This window comes from Odocoileus virginianus, chromosome 13, assembly GCF_023699985.2.
Source record: "Odocoileus virginianus isolate 20LAN1187 ecotype Illinois chromosome 13, Ovbor_1.2, whole genome shotgun sequence".
Classification (NCBI taxonomy): Eukaryota; Metazoa; Chordata; class Mammalia; order Artiodactyla; family Cervidae; genus Odocoileus; species Odocoileus virginianus.
The window spans coordinates 4,413,001-4,427,138 of NC_069686.1; the positions used below are offsets into that span (position 1 = coordinate 4,413,001).

Here is a 14,138-nt window from a genome sequence, read left to right on the forward strand (position 1 = left end):
AAAGATATGAAACTAGTTCCATAAAAAATAATAGGCATTCTACACACGTTATCACATATTCTTAGAGCAGTTCTACAAATTAGCTCTCATTTTCCTTTTCTTTTCAAAAAGACTGATGCTGGGAAGGATTGAGGGCAAGGAGAGAAGGGGGTGACCAAGGGTTAGATGGTTGCATGGCATCACCGACTTGATGGACTCAAGTTTGAGCAAACTTCAGGAAATAGTGGAGGACAGAGCAGCCTGGCATGCTGCAGTCCATGAGGTTGCAAAGAGCTGGACATAACTTAGTGATGAACAACAACATCCTGTTTCGTAAATGGAAACACTTAAGATCAGAGCAGCAACTGTCTTGCCCAAGGCTATACTAATATGTGCCTTTACATTTCTGCACTGTTTGAAACCTGAAATGAACTTACATTGTTTCTTGGTGATTTTTAGGCAAAAATAAACTCGATGGCCTACATAATTTTTGGAAGAGAAATGCCAAAACGAGGGCCCTCACACTAAATACCACTATTCCATCATGGTTTTGCCTCACCTGTATGAGCAGGAGCTACTGGGGGTGAGGTGAGGCTTGAATGCAGTCTTTAATTAGTTTCATCAAGCTGTGTTGTATTTTCTTCCAATTTACCTCTCCTCTTGGAGAGAAAAACGGAGAAAATGGAAATGGCTCAAGATTCCTGACTAGCAGATCAGAAGGAAAGGAATGTTGCCAGAATTTTCTGTCATCCTACCTTATGGTGGCCAAGTCATCTTTAATATATTAGAAACTGAACTTCCAGAGGCAAAGTTGCTGATTTCACAGCCACCAATGGAGGAGGATGGGTGTGATACCCTTCAGTACTATAGACTATTTGAAGAAACAAGAATAATCAAGATGGTTTTTAAATGACTTTTAAATGCTCCATTACGCATGGTTTATGCTTTATTTTTGTGCAATATACAAAAGCCATATTATTTGATGCAATCAGGGCTAATAGTTGAATCAAAGAAGTAGGTCAAGAGACAAAAATCAATATATTTTAAACATATTTTAAAATAAGCAGATATATATTCACTTACCAACCTTTTGATGTAGGGTCAATCATATCTTTTTTTTAAACCAAACCCCAAGGGTTTGAAGTAGTAAACCACAATTACAATGCATGCCTATTAGTTGAAGTTTTCGGTTAAGTGGAAGTTCTTAAAAACTCTTGTCAAGCAATTTGAATGCCAAATCTTTCTATTTGTAATTTCTCTCCAGTTTTACAACTTCCTGACCCACTTTTTTTTCATAGAAAAACATACTTCATTTAAATTTATATTTCATCCATTCCTCATAACACACAAAACTGCCAAAAAAACAACTGTGTAAAGAAAGATAACTGACTTTTGGCATAGATACAGGCCAACTGATGGGGACAAAACCAAGTAGATATGGATGAAGGGGTGTCCTGCTAACTGCATGTACTTTACCTGTCAGCCAGTGTGTTTTACAAAGCAATGGAAGATGCTAGTCTAGGAAATTATTTTCAATTCTTAATCCATGATAGTTTTCATGTTTATAGTGTTATTCAGTCACTAAGTCATGTCCAACTCTGTGACCCCATAGACTGCAGCACACCAGGCTCCTCTGTCTTCCTCTCTCTTGGAGTTTGCTCACATTCATGTCCATTGAGTCAGGGATGCTATCCAACCATCTCCTCCTCTGCCAGCCCCTTCTCCCTCTGCCTTCAATCTTTCCTAGCATCAGGGTCTTCTCCAGAGTTGGCTCTTTGCATCAGGTGGCCAAAGTATTGGAGCATCAGCAACAGTCCTTGCAATGAATATTCAGGGTCCATAGCCTTTAGGATTGACTGGTCTGATCTCCCTGCAGTCCAAGGGACTCTCAAGAGTCTTCTCCAGTACAATTCAAAAGCATCACTTCTCCAGTGCTCAGCTTTCCTTATGGTCCAACTCTCACATATAATGTAATCGCTAATGTTAGAACTTTGTTTTTATAAATATACTGCAGGAGCCATCAGAAAGCAGAGAATAATACCATACACATACTATATTATTCCCTGCTTATTATCTGATTATTCCCTGCTTAAGATCTCCTTATTGCTCTTAGCAAAACATCCAAAATCCCCAACAAATTGACAAAGCCCTTTACAATATATCCTTTGACTATGCAGGCTCATCTTTTGACATTTCCTATATAAATACAGAGATGGGGGTTCTTGGGAGGAGAGGAGGGAAGGGAAGGGTTTATTTTATTCCCTTGAGCTAGAACTGAATTATTTGGACTGCAGATACTGATTTCCTCTGCCTGGACCTCTACTCCCTCATGTCTTTGTCTGACAAGCCCCCACAGACACTGAAGTTAGCTTGTATATTAATTTCTTGAGGCTACTTTGCCTAATAGCCTTAGCTTTGATTAGGCTATGAACTTTCACCACACCTCTTATTTCCCCTTAGGACTCTTATTACATAAAACAGATATTTTCTTGCCTGTATCCTCATTAGTGTAGGTTCCACAAAAACCAGGGCCATCATGTTCACAGCTGTATCTCCAGTTCCTGCCACAAGGCCCAACACCGATTGTTTGGTAACTTGGCTGATTGAATCAACAAGTCAAAATTTTTCTTGCTTGAGCATAATATGTTTATTACAGCAGGTTGGTAGACAAGTAGATAGATTTCAATTTTTTATGAGTTTTTATTGGAATATAGTTACTTTACAATGTTGTGTTGGTTTCTGCTGTACTGTAAAGTGAATCAGCCATATGTTTACATTTACCCCTCTGTTTTTGGATTTCCTTCCCATTACATCACCACAGAGCATGGCATAGATTTCTCTAAGCTATACAGTAGGTTCTCATTAGTTATCTATGTTAGACCCAGTATCAAGTAGTGTATATACGTTAACCTCCACCTCCCAACTAATACTCCTAAGAATTGGGACTTTTAAAGAGATGTGACTTTTAAAGAGGTCATCCTTTTAGTGCATTGTTGCTGGCTCCTGTGATTAAAAAAACAACATCATAGAAGGAAAACAGAACATCCATGCACAAAAGTGGCACCACATGCTCAAGTTTATTGAACAGACACAAGTTACATACTGGAAACTAGTAAGAAGAACACTGTACCAGTTTTCACTAACTCAAATCAAGTTAGCAAATCATAAATTTTAGAACACACTCATTTTATGCCTCACCCAATGTGGGTGATCACAAGAGAGCTAAAGAAAGAAAATGACTTTCTATGTTACCTAGGTAGGAAATTAATTGATATACACAACTTCCAAGTAACTTTAAGATACTGCAAAGTGTTTCAAAATTAGCAGGGAATAGTTCACGTTCAGCCTGAAATAAAGTGTAGAATGAATAAAGGGTAGAAGGACCTTTTAGGGGCAAATAACTTCATTCATATATCCATCTCAGAATCCCTCCTTCCTGCTAACAAAAATACTAATAAATTCTTTTAGATTAGGTTTACTAAATTAGACTTTGAAATATCTAGGTTTGGTTATATTGTTATATTGCACTTGAGAAGAATGACAGCAAAAAAAAAATCAAAGATTCAGTACCTCTGCCAAGAAATTCATTATGTATGAGAAATTACAATGAAATACAAGCATACATGCATGCTACATGTTCATACGTTCATTGTCCAAACTAGCCTACCAACAAGTTAAAAGAAATACTCTCTACAACACTGAGCATTACATCATTTCATTCGCTATTTTTGATCTTATATTCAATTTTCAAATTTTGTATTTTTGTTATTAATCAAACTATCACATATATAAGCTATCCAAGAGCACTAACACAGTGATACTGAGATAAGCAACAGTTGTACACAAATATTCCAAGAATGGCTTATTCTTTGCAAGCTGAACACTACATTCTGTAACACAGGAACATCTATCAATTTACAGACTGTATGCCTTATAAAAAACCCGCTGATTATACACTATACTTTTGCCACATAAATCTCTCTTAGGGTTATGATTCACTATCAGAAATCTTTCACATCCTATTAAAGAAGTCAGTATAGCCTCTAACACTTGAATTTTCTCTTTATATAAAGTATTAATGAGAACTTACTATGAATAATTAGTTTCAAAACAGAACTGTGGCACTAATATTTTGATTAACTGTTTTACAACTCAGTATTAAGAACTTAATCAGAATTACAATAATCACTAATTACAACAGAACGCTAAAGGGAAGAAAAGGAAAGAGCATCCCTCACACAAATGTTTCTCAAAATATTAAGTCTGAAATAAATGCCTACATAAGAAATCAACAGCATAATCACTTTCTCACCAGTATCAAATGTTTTATGATATCCCCAACTCCAACGATATGTGATTTCTTAAACTGAATCAGATTATAGGAATTTTACAGTCAAAACAGCTTTCAGTTCTCAATAAAGCACAAATACAGCAGTGATTATTTTTTGACATTTTAACCAAAACATTCACGTTACTTTAATCCCGACATTTTGCCAAATATTTTCTTCAAAGACTAGGTTGTTAGTCTTCGAAGACTAGACTACCATATGTTGTAGAGATAAAATTTTCTTTCTTTTTTTTTAAAAGAAAATACTATTGCTTTAAACTACAGTTCATAAGAGCAATTTAAAACAACATGTTAATTTTCATGACAAGACCCTTCAGTCTCCTCCAGTCTAATGCTCTCCCAACTGCGCAATCTTGGCTCCTTCTTCAATCTCTCATAAAAGATTATATCTTGAGAGAAGAGGCCACAAAAGGAACAGATTGTGCAAAAGCAAATAGTAACATTTAACTTTTTGAAAGAGTGACTTTCTATCTAACAGATATTTTCAGGAATGACTGGTATTAGATGGGAAAACAGGTGAGGTAAACGCTGTTCTAGACCAACTTAGCAACTGTCTGGTGGCAGGCCCTATGATAAAAAAGTTTTTACTTAAAAAACTTTAAATTTATTGGTAACAAAAATACTTATTGTATATGACTACTACAATCTTTTAAGCTACTAGTAAAGTCTATATTACAAAACCAATTAATTTTGAAAATCACTAAAGCTAAATATAGGGTCTTGTCAATGTTCTAACTTGTACAACTCACCTAAATATGCCTCTATTTTATGAATGTATTCTAGTTTAGCCACTTGTGTAAGGAGTTATAACACAAGCCATGGCAAGAAAATTTCAATTATTTTTAAAACATGGAAAAATATTCAATTATCTAAGGGAAATATTTATCATCGCCTATGAAGGCAGTAGTTAAAAAGCTATTGAACTCTCAATTTCTAATGCACAACATGATGTAATTACACAAAAATAGGTATAATTAACAGTTATCCCCAGGCCTAGAGGAACTGTGAATAATTCACATAATCTTCTAGAAGATTCATCACCCTACAGACTTAAAAAACTACAACTTGCCCACCTGTACATCTTTTACTTAAAAATCCTAGAAAAGTAGTTTATATTAATAAGACTAAGAAAATTTTAAAAGGTTTCCAATAACTTGAATTGCCTATAAAATAACCTCTAAGAAGTTATGATGATAGCTGAGACTGGTTTTACATTTTATACCTGGTTTCAACTGAGGTAATATCCATGCGAGTAGCATCATGCTATTGCTAGAAGTAAACCAGTGAGCTACCTTAAGAATTTCAATTCCATGCATTTCTCGTGGGATTCAAAGATTGAGTGCACATTCTTTTTTTTTTTTTCCTTTTTTTTCTGAGTGCACATTCTTATAAATTGTAAAGTTTTCTCATTGATCTTGACACATTCTCAATAACAATTTTGAAAATATAAGGAAAAATACATATATAGGCGGAAAATAAATTAATCCCAACTAAAAACTCTTGCTCTAATCTAAGAACAAACTATCAATAAGCAACTCTGTCAAAGAACTACCTTTTAATTTAAATGGGTTTTTTTTTTTTTTTGGTATTGTCTATAGCCAGACTAATGCAATAGAATATACTTTGGAAACGATTTCCAATTCCATATAGCTTCAAGCATCATGATGTTTAGCAGAAATTAAACAATTACACAAAAGAGGCAATTCTGACTATAAAACTAGTTTTTAGTATAAGTTGACTTAAAGGATTTGAAATATAACTTATGTGTGTATTAGTTGCTCAGTCAAGTCCAACTCTTTGCAACACCATGGACCAAAGCCTGCCAGGCTCCTCTATCCATGGAATTTTCCAGGCAAGAGAACTCCAATACTGGAGTGGGTTGCCATGCCCTTATCCAGGTAGTCTTCTTGACTCAGGGATGGAACCCGCATCTCCTGCACTGCAGGTAGATTCTTTACTGCTGAGTTACCAGGAAAAACTAATCTTTTAGTATAAGGTGACTTAAAGAATTTGAAATAGAATTTAAACTTATACAAAATTAAATGTCATCAAATGGACTGTGGATAAAAATATAAATAAAAGTTTAATAGCATGTACTCAATTTTCACATTAAAACAAAAATCTGTACCTTTGCAGTTACAAGAAAGAGTTTTGATGGGATCATGCTTTTCTTCTTTTTTTTTTAAAGTCCTACCATATAGGTAATATTAAAATCCAAGTTTATACAGCTATGAAGTTAGCTTGAAAACTCAAGTGTAGTGTAACGTGTATTAATATTATGTATCTGCACAAAAGATGTGGATCCTAAGGTCCAAATTTGGATTGCTTTAAAACAACAAAAACGACGACAAACAAAATCCAACATACAAAATCAGAAACAGTAATTGTAGGAGGTACTATTTTAGATAAAGTGGTAATTCAGGTGCTATCTTATGTACATTGAAGAAGACCTATCACTTGAAATGTTATTTAAATACCTAAAAACACAAGTCAGTAGGTGTATTAAATGTATGTCTGAAATTAATTATAATGAAAAGGATGATAAATATTGTTCTCACTTTGTGGTTAATACCAATGGGCACCATCAGCAGTACAGTCTTGGAATTTTATTCCTCAGGAAGGAAATTAAAATCTAAACTGAAGTTGGAACTTCTAATGGATCAGGATGTAGCGTGACTTAAAAATTACAGTTAAGTTTCTGAGTTTCCTTCACCATTTTCATGAGGCTGAAGCTGTTCCCTTTCTTGTTCTTCTTGAGGTGGCCGTACACGCTTAAAAAAGCCCATCTGTCAGTTGAAAGAAAAAAACTAGCATCACTGCTACATCAATGAAGAATACAGAAAGTATTCTGAGTGACCATAATATGACCAAGAAAATTTAAAATGGTACTTAGTTCAACTTTCCTTCCTTCAAATGATAAGGAGTGCTCATCATATATCATCATCAAAGGTCCCTTCTTTCTTTCTTCCCTCCCTTCTTCTTTTCTTCTGCTTCCCCTCCCTCCCTCTCTTCCTAAGTCCATCACTTACCCTGTACATTACGAAAACTAAAACAGCCAGTAACAACAATCCTGCTAGAACTGCTAAAATGATCACCCACACAGGTACAGGCATGGGTGCTGGCTGAATGCCCCAGGTGACATTAGTGGTAACCTGTTGGGGAGAAAAAATTTCTTGAGTCTTAAAAATAGTTCACTGAGTTATTCAACAAATATCTGAATATATACTATATTTTAAGTTAATGTTACTGACATTATTTTCTAGTATGTTATGTAGTATAGTTATCATTACACATCTGGCATGAATAGCATATAAACACATGAAACTCTCAACTTCAGGTTAACTTCTGACTGTCTCTGAAATGCTTTTTTAAATAATCTGACCACCCACTTTATGATGCATTGGTTTCATTTTAATCCTCCAATTAAAGATCTATAAAATGCCCTTACTTACCACAGTTAATTTCCAACTTTCTAACTTTGTGGGGAGAGATTCCCCAAATTTTCCCACATGAAATTCAGTATATGCTAAGTATATTACAATAAGATGCTAAAGTAAAAGGTCTACCTTTAATAAGTCTGGGATGAGGGAGTAAAATAGTATTAAACTAGGTTATAATCCATTCAAATAACTCAATTACTTTAAATTATGCAAACAGTTAATTGCTAATATTTAAAATAAAAAACAACTACAGTATTTAACTGAATGCACTTATTTCATTTCCCAAAATCAATGACTTACCAACGTGGAGTTGAAGATGTCCTCAATTGGAAGGTTTTTATAAGGAAACTCTATGACATTAAATGAAGCAGACGATTTCAAAGAATATGAATGATTCTGGTTTTCCTTCTATATGGGAATAACAATAAGATGATTTTCTAGATATCAGGCCTTTTTTATTTCTTTGAAAAAGTGGATAAATTTGCTGAATGCCGCCTCTGCCCACTTACATTCATAAAGGTCTCGGTCCACAGTAGAGACCTTACATACAGGATTGCACTCTTTCCTCTGTCCAGTCGCCCCACCTGGCAGACAATCTTCAAGCATTCAGCAATTCCACAACCCTGCCACAAAAATTACTTACTTAAAAGAAAAGATCATTCTATCATCTCTCCAACATATGAAAGTTAGACATTTGACTGGTTTTATATGAAAGCTAAAGAGATATAGATTCTTTTGCCTTAAAGCAATAATGTTTAAAATGAGCAAGCTAACAGCTGAACCTATGAATGTTTCTTGTTATGAAGGGATTGGTTTTACTGTGATTTGTTATGGAAGGATAAACTTTATAATATTAAAATATTTACTTTTATAACTAGAACTTAACATTCTTTAGGCAAACCCAGAGCACGGTGATTTTAGTAAGACATGAATATCAGATCACATTATGCCTGTGGAAAAGAAAGAGAAACACAGTGAATCTTTAATAGTTATTCCATGTCAGACCTGTAGAAATCAAGTGGCATGCTGATGGTCTTTGCCACATTCGGTGTTTTTAATGGTTACTTAAAGGCAGACAGAAGTTAACAAATATTCACCATCTTTTATGCGCTGGTCAACCTGCATTAGACATAAACTGTATGTCATATGCATACACCTCACAACAGTGCTATCCAGTAAGTGACACCTCCAGTTGATGACTAGAAACAAAAGCAAACTCTTCTGACCTGATAAAAGGCATCTATGAAAAGCCCACAGCTAACACCATACTTACTGGTGAAAGAAAGGATGCTTTTCCTGTGAGATTAGGAACTGTACGACCATGTCCATTCATGATACTTCTACTCTACACTGTTCAGAAGGTTCTCGCCAGTGCAATTAAGCAAAAAAAAATATTAAATAAAAGGTATCCAGATCAGAAAGAAAAAAGTAAAACTATCTCTATTCAGATGATAGAATACTTACAGAAAACTTTAAAGAACCCACAATAAAACTACTAAAGCTAATAAACAAGTACATAAAAGGTACAGAACACAAGATCAATATACAAATGTGAATTATTTTTATATAAACTGGCAATGAAAAATAAGAAAATGAAAATTTTTTAAACATTCTATTTTAAACAGAATTCAAAAAGAATAAAATATATAGAAGCTACTTAACCAAGGAAATGTAAGACTTGTACACTGAAAATGACAAAGTATTTTTGAAATAAAGAAGATAGCTCATAGTCAAGAACTGAAAGACTTAACATCAAAATAGCAATACTCTCAAAGCGATAGACAGAGCTAATAAAATTGCTATCAAAATCTCAACAAGTGTTTTAGTAGAAATGGACAAACTGGTCCTAAAACTCACATGGAATTGCCGGGAACCCCAACTAGCCAGGGCTTTTCTTGTAGCTCAGTTGATAAAGAATCTGCCTGCAATACAGGAGACCTGGGTTCGATTCCTGGGTTGGGAAGATTCCCTGGAGAAGGAAATGGCAACCCACTCCAGTATTCTTGCCTGGAGAATCCCACGGACAGAGGAGCCTGGCGGGCTACAGTCCATGGGGTTGCAAAAGTCAGACACGACTGAGCAACTAAACCACCACCACCACCAACCAGCCAAAACACTCTTGAAAAAGCAGCAGCACTGGGAAGGGGGGCTCACACCCCTCAACTTCAAAACTTACTGCAGAAAAACAGTAATCAAGAAATTTTGATACTGGCATTAAGGATACATGTATAGATCAATGGGACAGAATTAAGAGTCAAGAAATAAACCCATATATTCACAGTCAATTCATTTTCAACAAGGGAGTCACGACCATTTAAAGGGAAGAGCTAGGTCTTTCCAACAAAGGATGTTGCAAGAACTGGAAAACCACATGCAAAAGAATGAACCTGGGCTTCTATTTCACACCATATACAAAAATTAACTCTGTAGGGATCAGAGATATAAAAGTAAGAGCTAAGATTATAAAACTCAGAAAACCAGAAAACTTAGGTGTAAATCTCCAGGACTCTGGGGTAGACAATGGTTTTTAAAATATGACAGTAAAAATATAAGCAACACAAAAAGAAATATACTTGAAAAATTTGGACTTCTTCAAATTTAAAAGCTTTTTCGCATCAAAGGATACTATCAAGACAGTAAAAAGACAACTTACAGAACATGTGCAGTAACAGCTCTGATCAGGGTAGCATCTAGAACACTTCATGACTCAGCAAAAAGCAAACAACCCAATTTAAATACGAGCAAGTGGTTTGAATAGAGATTCCTCGAAAGAAGATATAGAAATGAAAAAATGCTCAGCACCATTAGGCATTAGGGAAATCCAGATAAAACTACAATGAGGTACTATGTCACTCCAATAAGGATGACTACAAAAAAATTTTCTTTGAAGGCAAGAATGTGGAGAAATTGGGACCCTCTTACACTGCTGGCTGGGAATGTAAAATGGTACAACCACTTTGGAAAACAGTTTTGCAGTTCTTCAAAAGTTAAATCAAGTTTGGCCATATGACCATATGACCCAGCAATTGGATCCCTAGATTTATTCTCGAAAATATTAAAATATATGTTCACACAAAACCTTGTACATGTTTACAGTGGCACTATCCAAAATAGGCAAAAAGCAGAAACAACACAAACATTCATCAACTGCTGAATGCATAAACAAAATGTGGTATTATTCACAGAATGGAATATTATCCGGCCACAAAACGACTGAAGTACTAATGCGTGCTTCATGACGAACCTCAAAAACACTATGCTAAGTCAAAGAAACCAAACATAAAAGGCCACATTTTATATGATTTCGTTTATAGGAAATGTTCAAAATAGATGAATCTTTAGAACCAGAAAGCAGATTAGTGGTCTCCAGAGACGGGTGGTAGGGGAGAAGGCAGTGGCTGCTTAATGCACAGTGTTTCTTTTGGAAGTGATGAAAATATTTGGGGGTTAGATAATGATGTGAATGTTGTGAATATACTAGAGATTACTATATCGTGCATTTTAAAATGGGTAAAACGAGAAAAAAAATAAAATAAAATGGGTAAAACGGCAAATTTTATCTAAGTTTTATCTCAAATATTTTAAAAATGTGATTCTGTATGAGGACAGAAAGAACAGGATCAAAAGTGGGATGAAGGTAGAGGGTAGCTTCGAATTCACGTGGGTTGGTCAGGGAAGTCCAGTCTGCCACTGAAGAACAGCAGAAGGAGATGGGGGAGTTAAGCCACAGAGATAGCTGGGCAAAGAGCATTTTAAGGGGAGAGCAATTTTCAAAATTAGGAGGTAGAAACAGGCTTGGGGCTCTCAGTTCAGTGAAAAGCAAGGCGACCAAAATGGGGAGGGCAGAGAAGGAGAGCAAAGGCAGGCAGCAAGGCAGAAGGGCCCAGATCCTGTTTGCCCCGCAGGCTGTTTAGGCTCTGGTTTTCTCCTGAGTTAGACGGGAAGACACGGGAGTGACACAGTAGTAGCGTCAGTCGCTCAGTCATGTCTGACTGTGTGACCCCACAGACTGTAGCCCGCCAGGCTCCTCTGTCCATGGCATTCTCCAGGCAAGAATACTGGAGTGGGTTGCCATTCCCTTCTCCAGGGGATCTTCCCAACCCAGGGATCGAACCTGGGTCTCCTGCATTGCAGGGAGATTTTTTACTGTCTGAGCTATAGGGAAGTCCTTGGGAGTGACATGACTTGACCACTTTTTAAAAAGAGTCACTATGGCTTCTATGTGGCAAATACACTGTCATGGGGATAAGGGCAGAAACACAGAGTCTAACTGGAGATTTGGCAATAGTTCAAGTGCAAGAGGAAGGTGGCCTGGGTCAGATTGTGGCAGTGATACAGATGGCAACAAAGGGTCACTTTCTGTGTGTTCTGAAAGTAGATAATGACAGAATTTGCTGATGTGAAGTTTAAGAGAAAGAAAAGAGTCAGGCACAATGCCCATGTTTTAGAGAGAGAAACGAGTTGGTATTTACTAAAATGTGGGACCACCACCGAAAGATTAGCCTTGGGAAAACTCAAGGGTATGTTCTTTACATTAAGTGTAAGATTCCTATTAAATATTTAAGAAGAGTTCCAGTAGATAGTTGGATGATAAGAGTCTGGAGTTCAACGCAGAGGATTGGGTTGGAAATATAAATCAAACTCATCTATACAGAAACAGTACTTAATAGCCCTGAGAATGATTAAGGTCATCTCACAGGAACTGTGGGATATAACCTCTACAGTGACAGAAATCATCAGTGTGGATATACCTGCACTTCTCTAAGTGGTAGCCACTAGCCACATGTGGCCAATGAATACCTGAATACCTGAAAGGTGGGGTATTTACAAAACTGGACCAGAGACATAATGAACGGCTGCAAGTGGAACAGCAAGACATCTGAGCCCTAAAAATCCTCTCTGGAGCTTAAAAGCCTAGAAATGGAGATTAAGAAGTATAGAGAGTTGTGGTAGGAGGACAACCAAGAGGGTAGTGTTCTAGAAGTAAGACAGGAATGTTTCATAAAGGAGGAAGTGCTTAACTGTGCCCAAAAGTCACTGAGCACTTAAACTGAAAGAGAGCTAAGAAGAACCATGGAATCTGGAGATAGGAAAGTAACTGGTGACTGCTAGTGAACATAAACATCACACCAGGTGCTCTGCTAGCTATGGTTTGCAGATGTTAAATTTTAACATCTTTTAACATGCTAAATTTTAAGAACTGGAGTGACAAAGCTCTCTATAATATTATAGAGAGCCTGTCATTAGACAGGCTGACTCAACAAAAGATGATCATAATGTTAATTATTCTCACATTTTTTGTTGAGGCCTTCCGGGTTTTTTCTACAGTACTGCACATAAGTTGCAAAGATTAGAGTGAGACCAAGAAAGAGGTCAGTTAAATGAGCGCAGTCAGAAAAATAAGTTAGAATATAAAACATTTTTATTAGCAATCTATAAAGATAGATCCTTTGAATAAAATGTGGTGTTAATCCAGTTAGGAAGAGGAAAGTAAGAGGAGTGAATGGTATTAAAATATATAGCTCTTTGCAGCACAGCTGTTGTTATTTTTGAAATGTTCTTTGGCATCAGTTCTATAATCACACAGTTTAAAACATTCAAAGTGCTAGTTGTTGGGATGGCACTTACCAAAGTGTGAACATCTCCTTCATTGAGGGTGAGATCCCGCTTCGTGATGAGATGGTTCCGGTCACCTTGCCCACCACTTGTATCATTCTTTTCAGTTGCTTGTGAATTTGAGATCTAGGATTACAATAATAAACTGGTGGTAAATAACAATGGAAAATATTTTGAATAAACATTTTGGCATAAGCTGTTACATGTGATTAAAATACAGCCACTAAAAATTTGGTATGAGAGAAAAATCACCACTTACTATATGGCTAAAACTAAGCACAGAAAATAAAGATGAGTCCTTAATAGGTGGGAAAAAACTACCTCTGCCTAGTCATCATTTCCCCCCCTTGCATAGTGAGAGGAGAAATTGACAAAATATACAAAACAGTCTGAAATTTCACAGTGTACATCTGTGATGTGTGTCAAGAGTATACATTTTTTGTTTTCTTAACCCTCCTTTTTCCAAACTGCAACAGCTTCTTATCCAAAGATACAAAGGACTGTATCTAAAAGTAAATAGAATTCCATAAAATGATATTTTCTAGGTCAAGTCAAAAAAGCCAAGAGTAAAATGTTACATCTTACCCCAGAGACAAAAATTTGGACATCCAAACACCCTTGATATAATATCACATGTGGATAAACCACTATGTGATGAAACCAAAGTCAAACTGGATCACTTAAGAATATCTCCAGAGGCTCACTAAACACTACATAAATAAATGGTTCAGCAGAACGTCAGAGAATTCATCCTT

General features: G+C 36.0%; 1 protein-coding gene across 4 annotated transcripts in view; it reads right to left on the reverse strand.

Annotated features, from left to right (window-relative positions):
• Positions 1 to 3,037: 3,037 nt before the first annotated feature.
• Positions 3,038 to 14,138, reverse strand: part of ITGAV (integrin subunit alpha V) — a 131,854-nt gene continuing 120,753 nt past the window's right edge. For all 4 annotated transcript variants that reach the window (XM_070475899.1, XM_070475897.1, XM_070475896.1 and 1 more), the window contains 5 exons: positions 13,396 to 13,509; positions 8,277 to 8,390; positions 8,068 to 8,175; positions 7,357 to 7,479; positions 3,038 to 7,113 (listed from right to left, as the gene is read on the reverse strand). In XM_070475899.1, the coding sequence (XP_070332000.1) occupies positions 7,018 to 7,113; positions 7,357 to 7,479; positions 8,068 to 8,175; positions 8,277 to 8,390; positions 13,396 to 13,509 (555 nt within the window). In that variant the 3' untranslated portion in view covers positions 3,038 to 7,017. The remainder of the gene's footprint in view (positions 7,114 to 7,356; positions 7,480 to 8,067; positions 8,176 to 8,276; positions 8,391 to 13,395; positions 13,510 to 14,138) is intronic.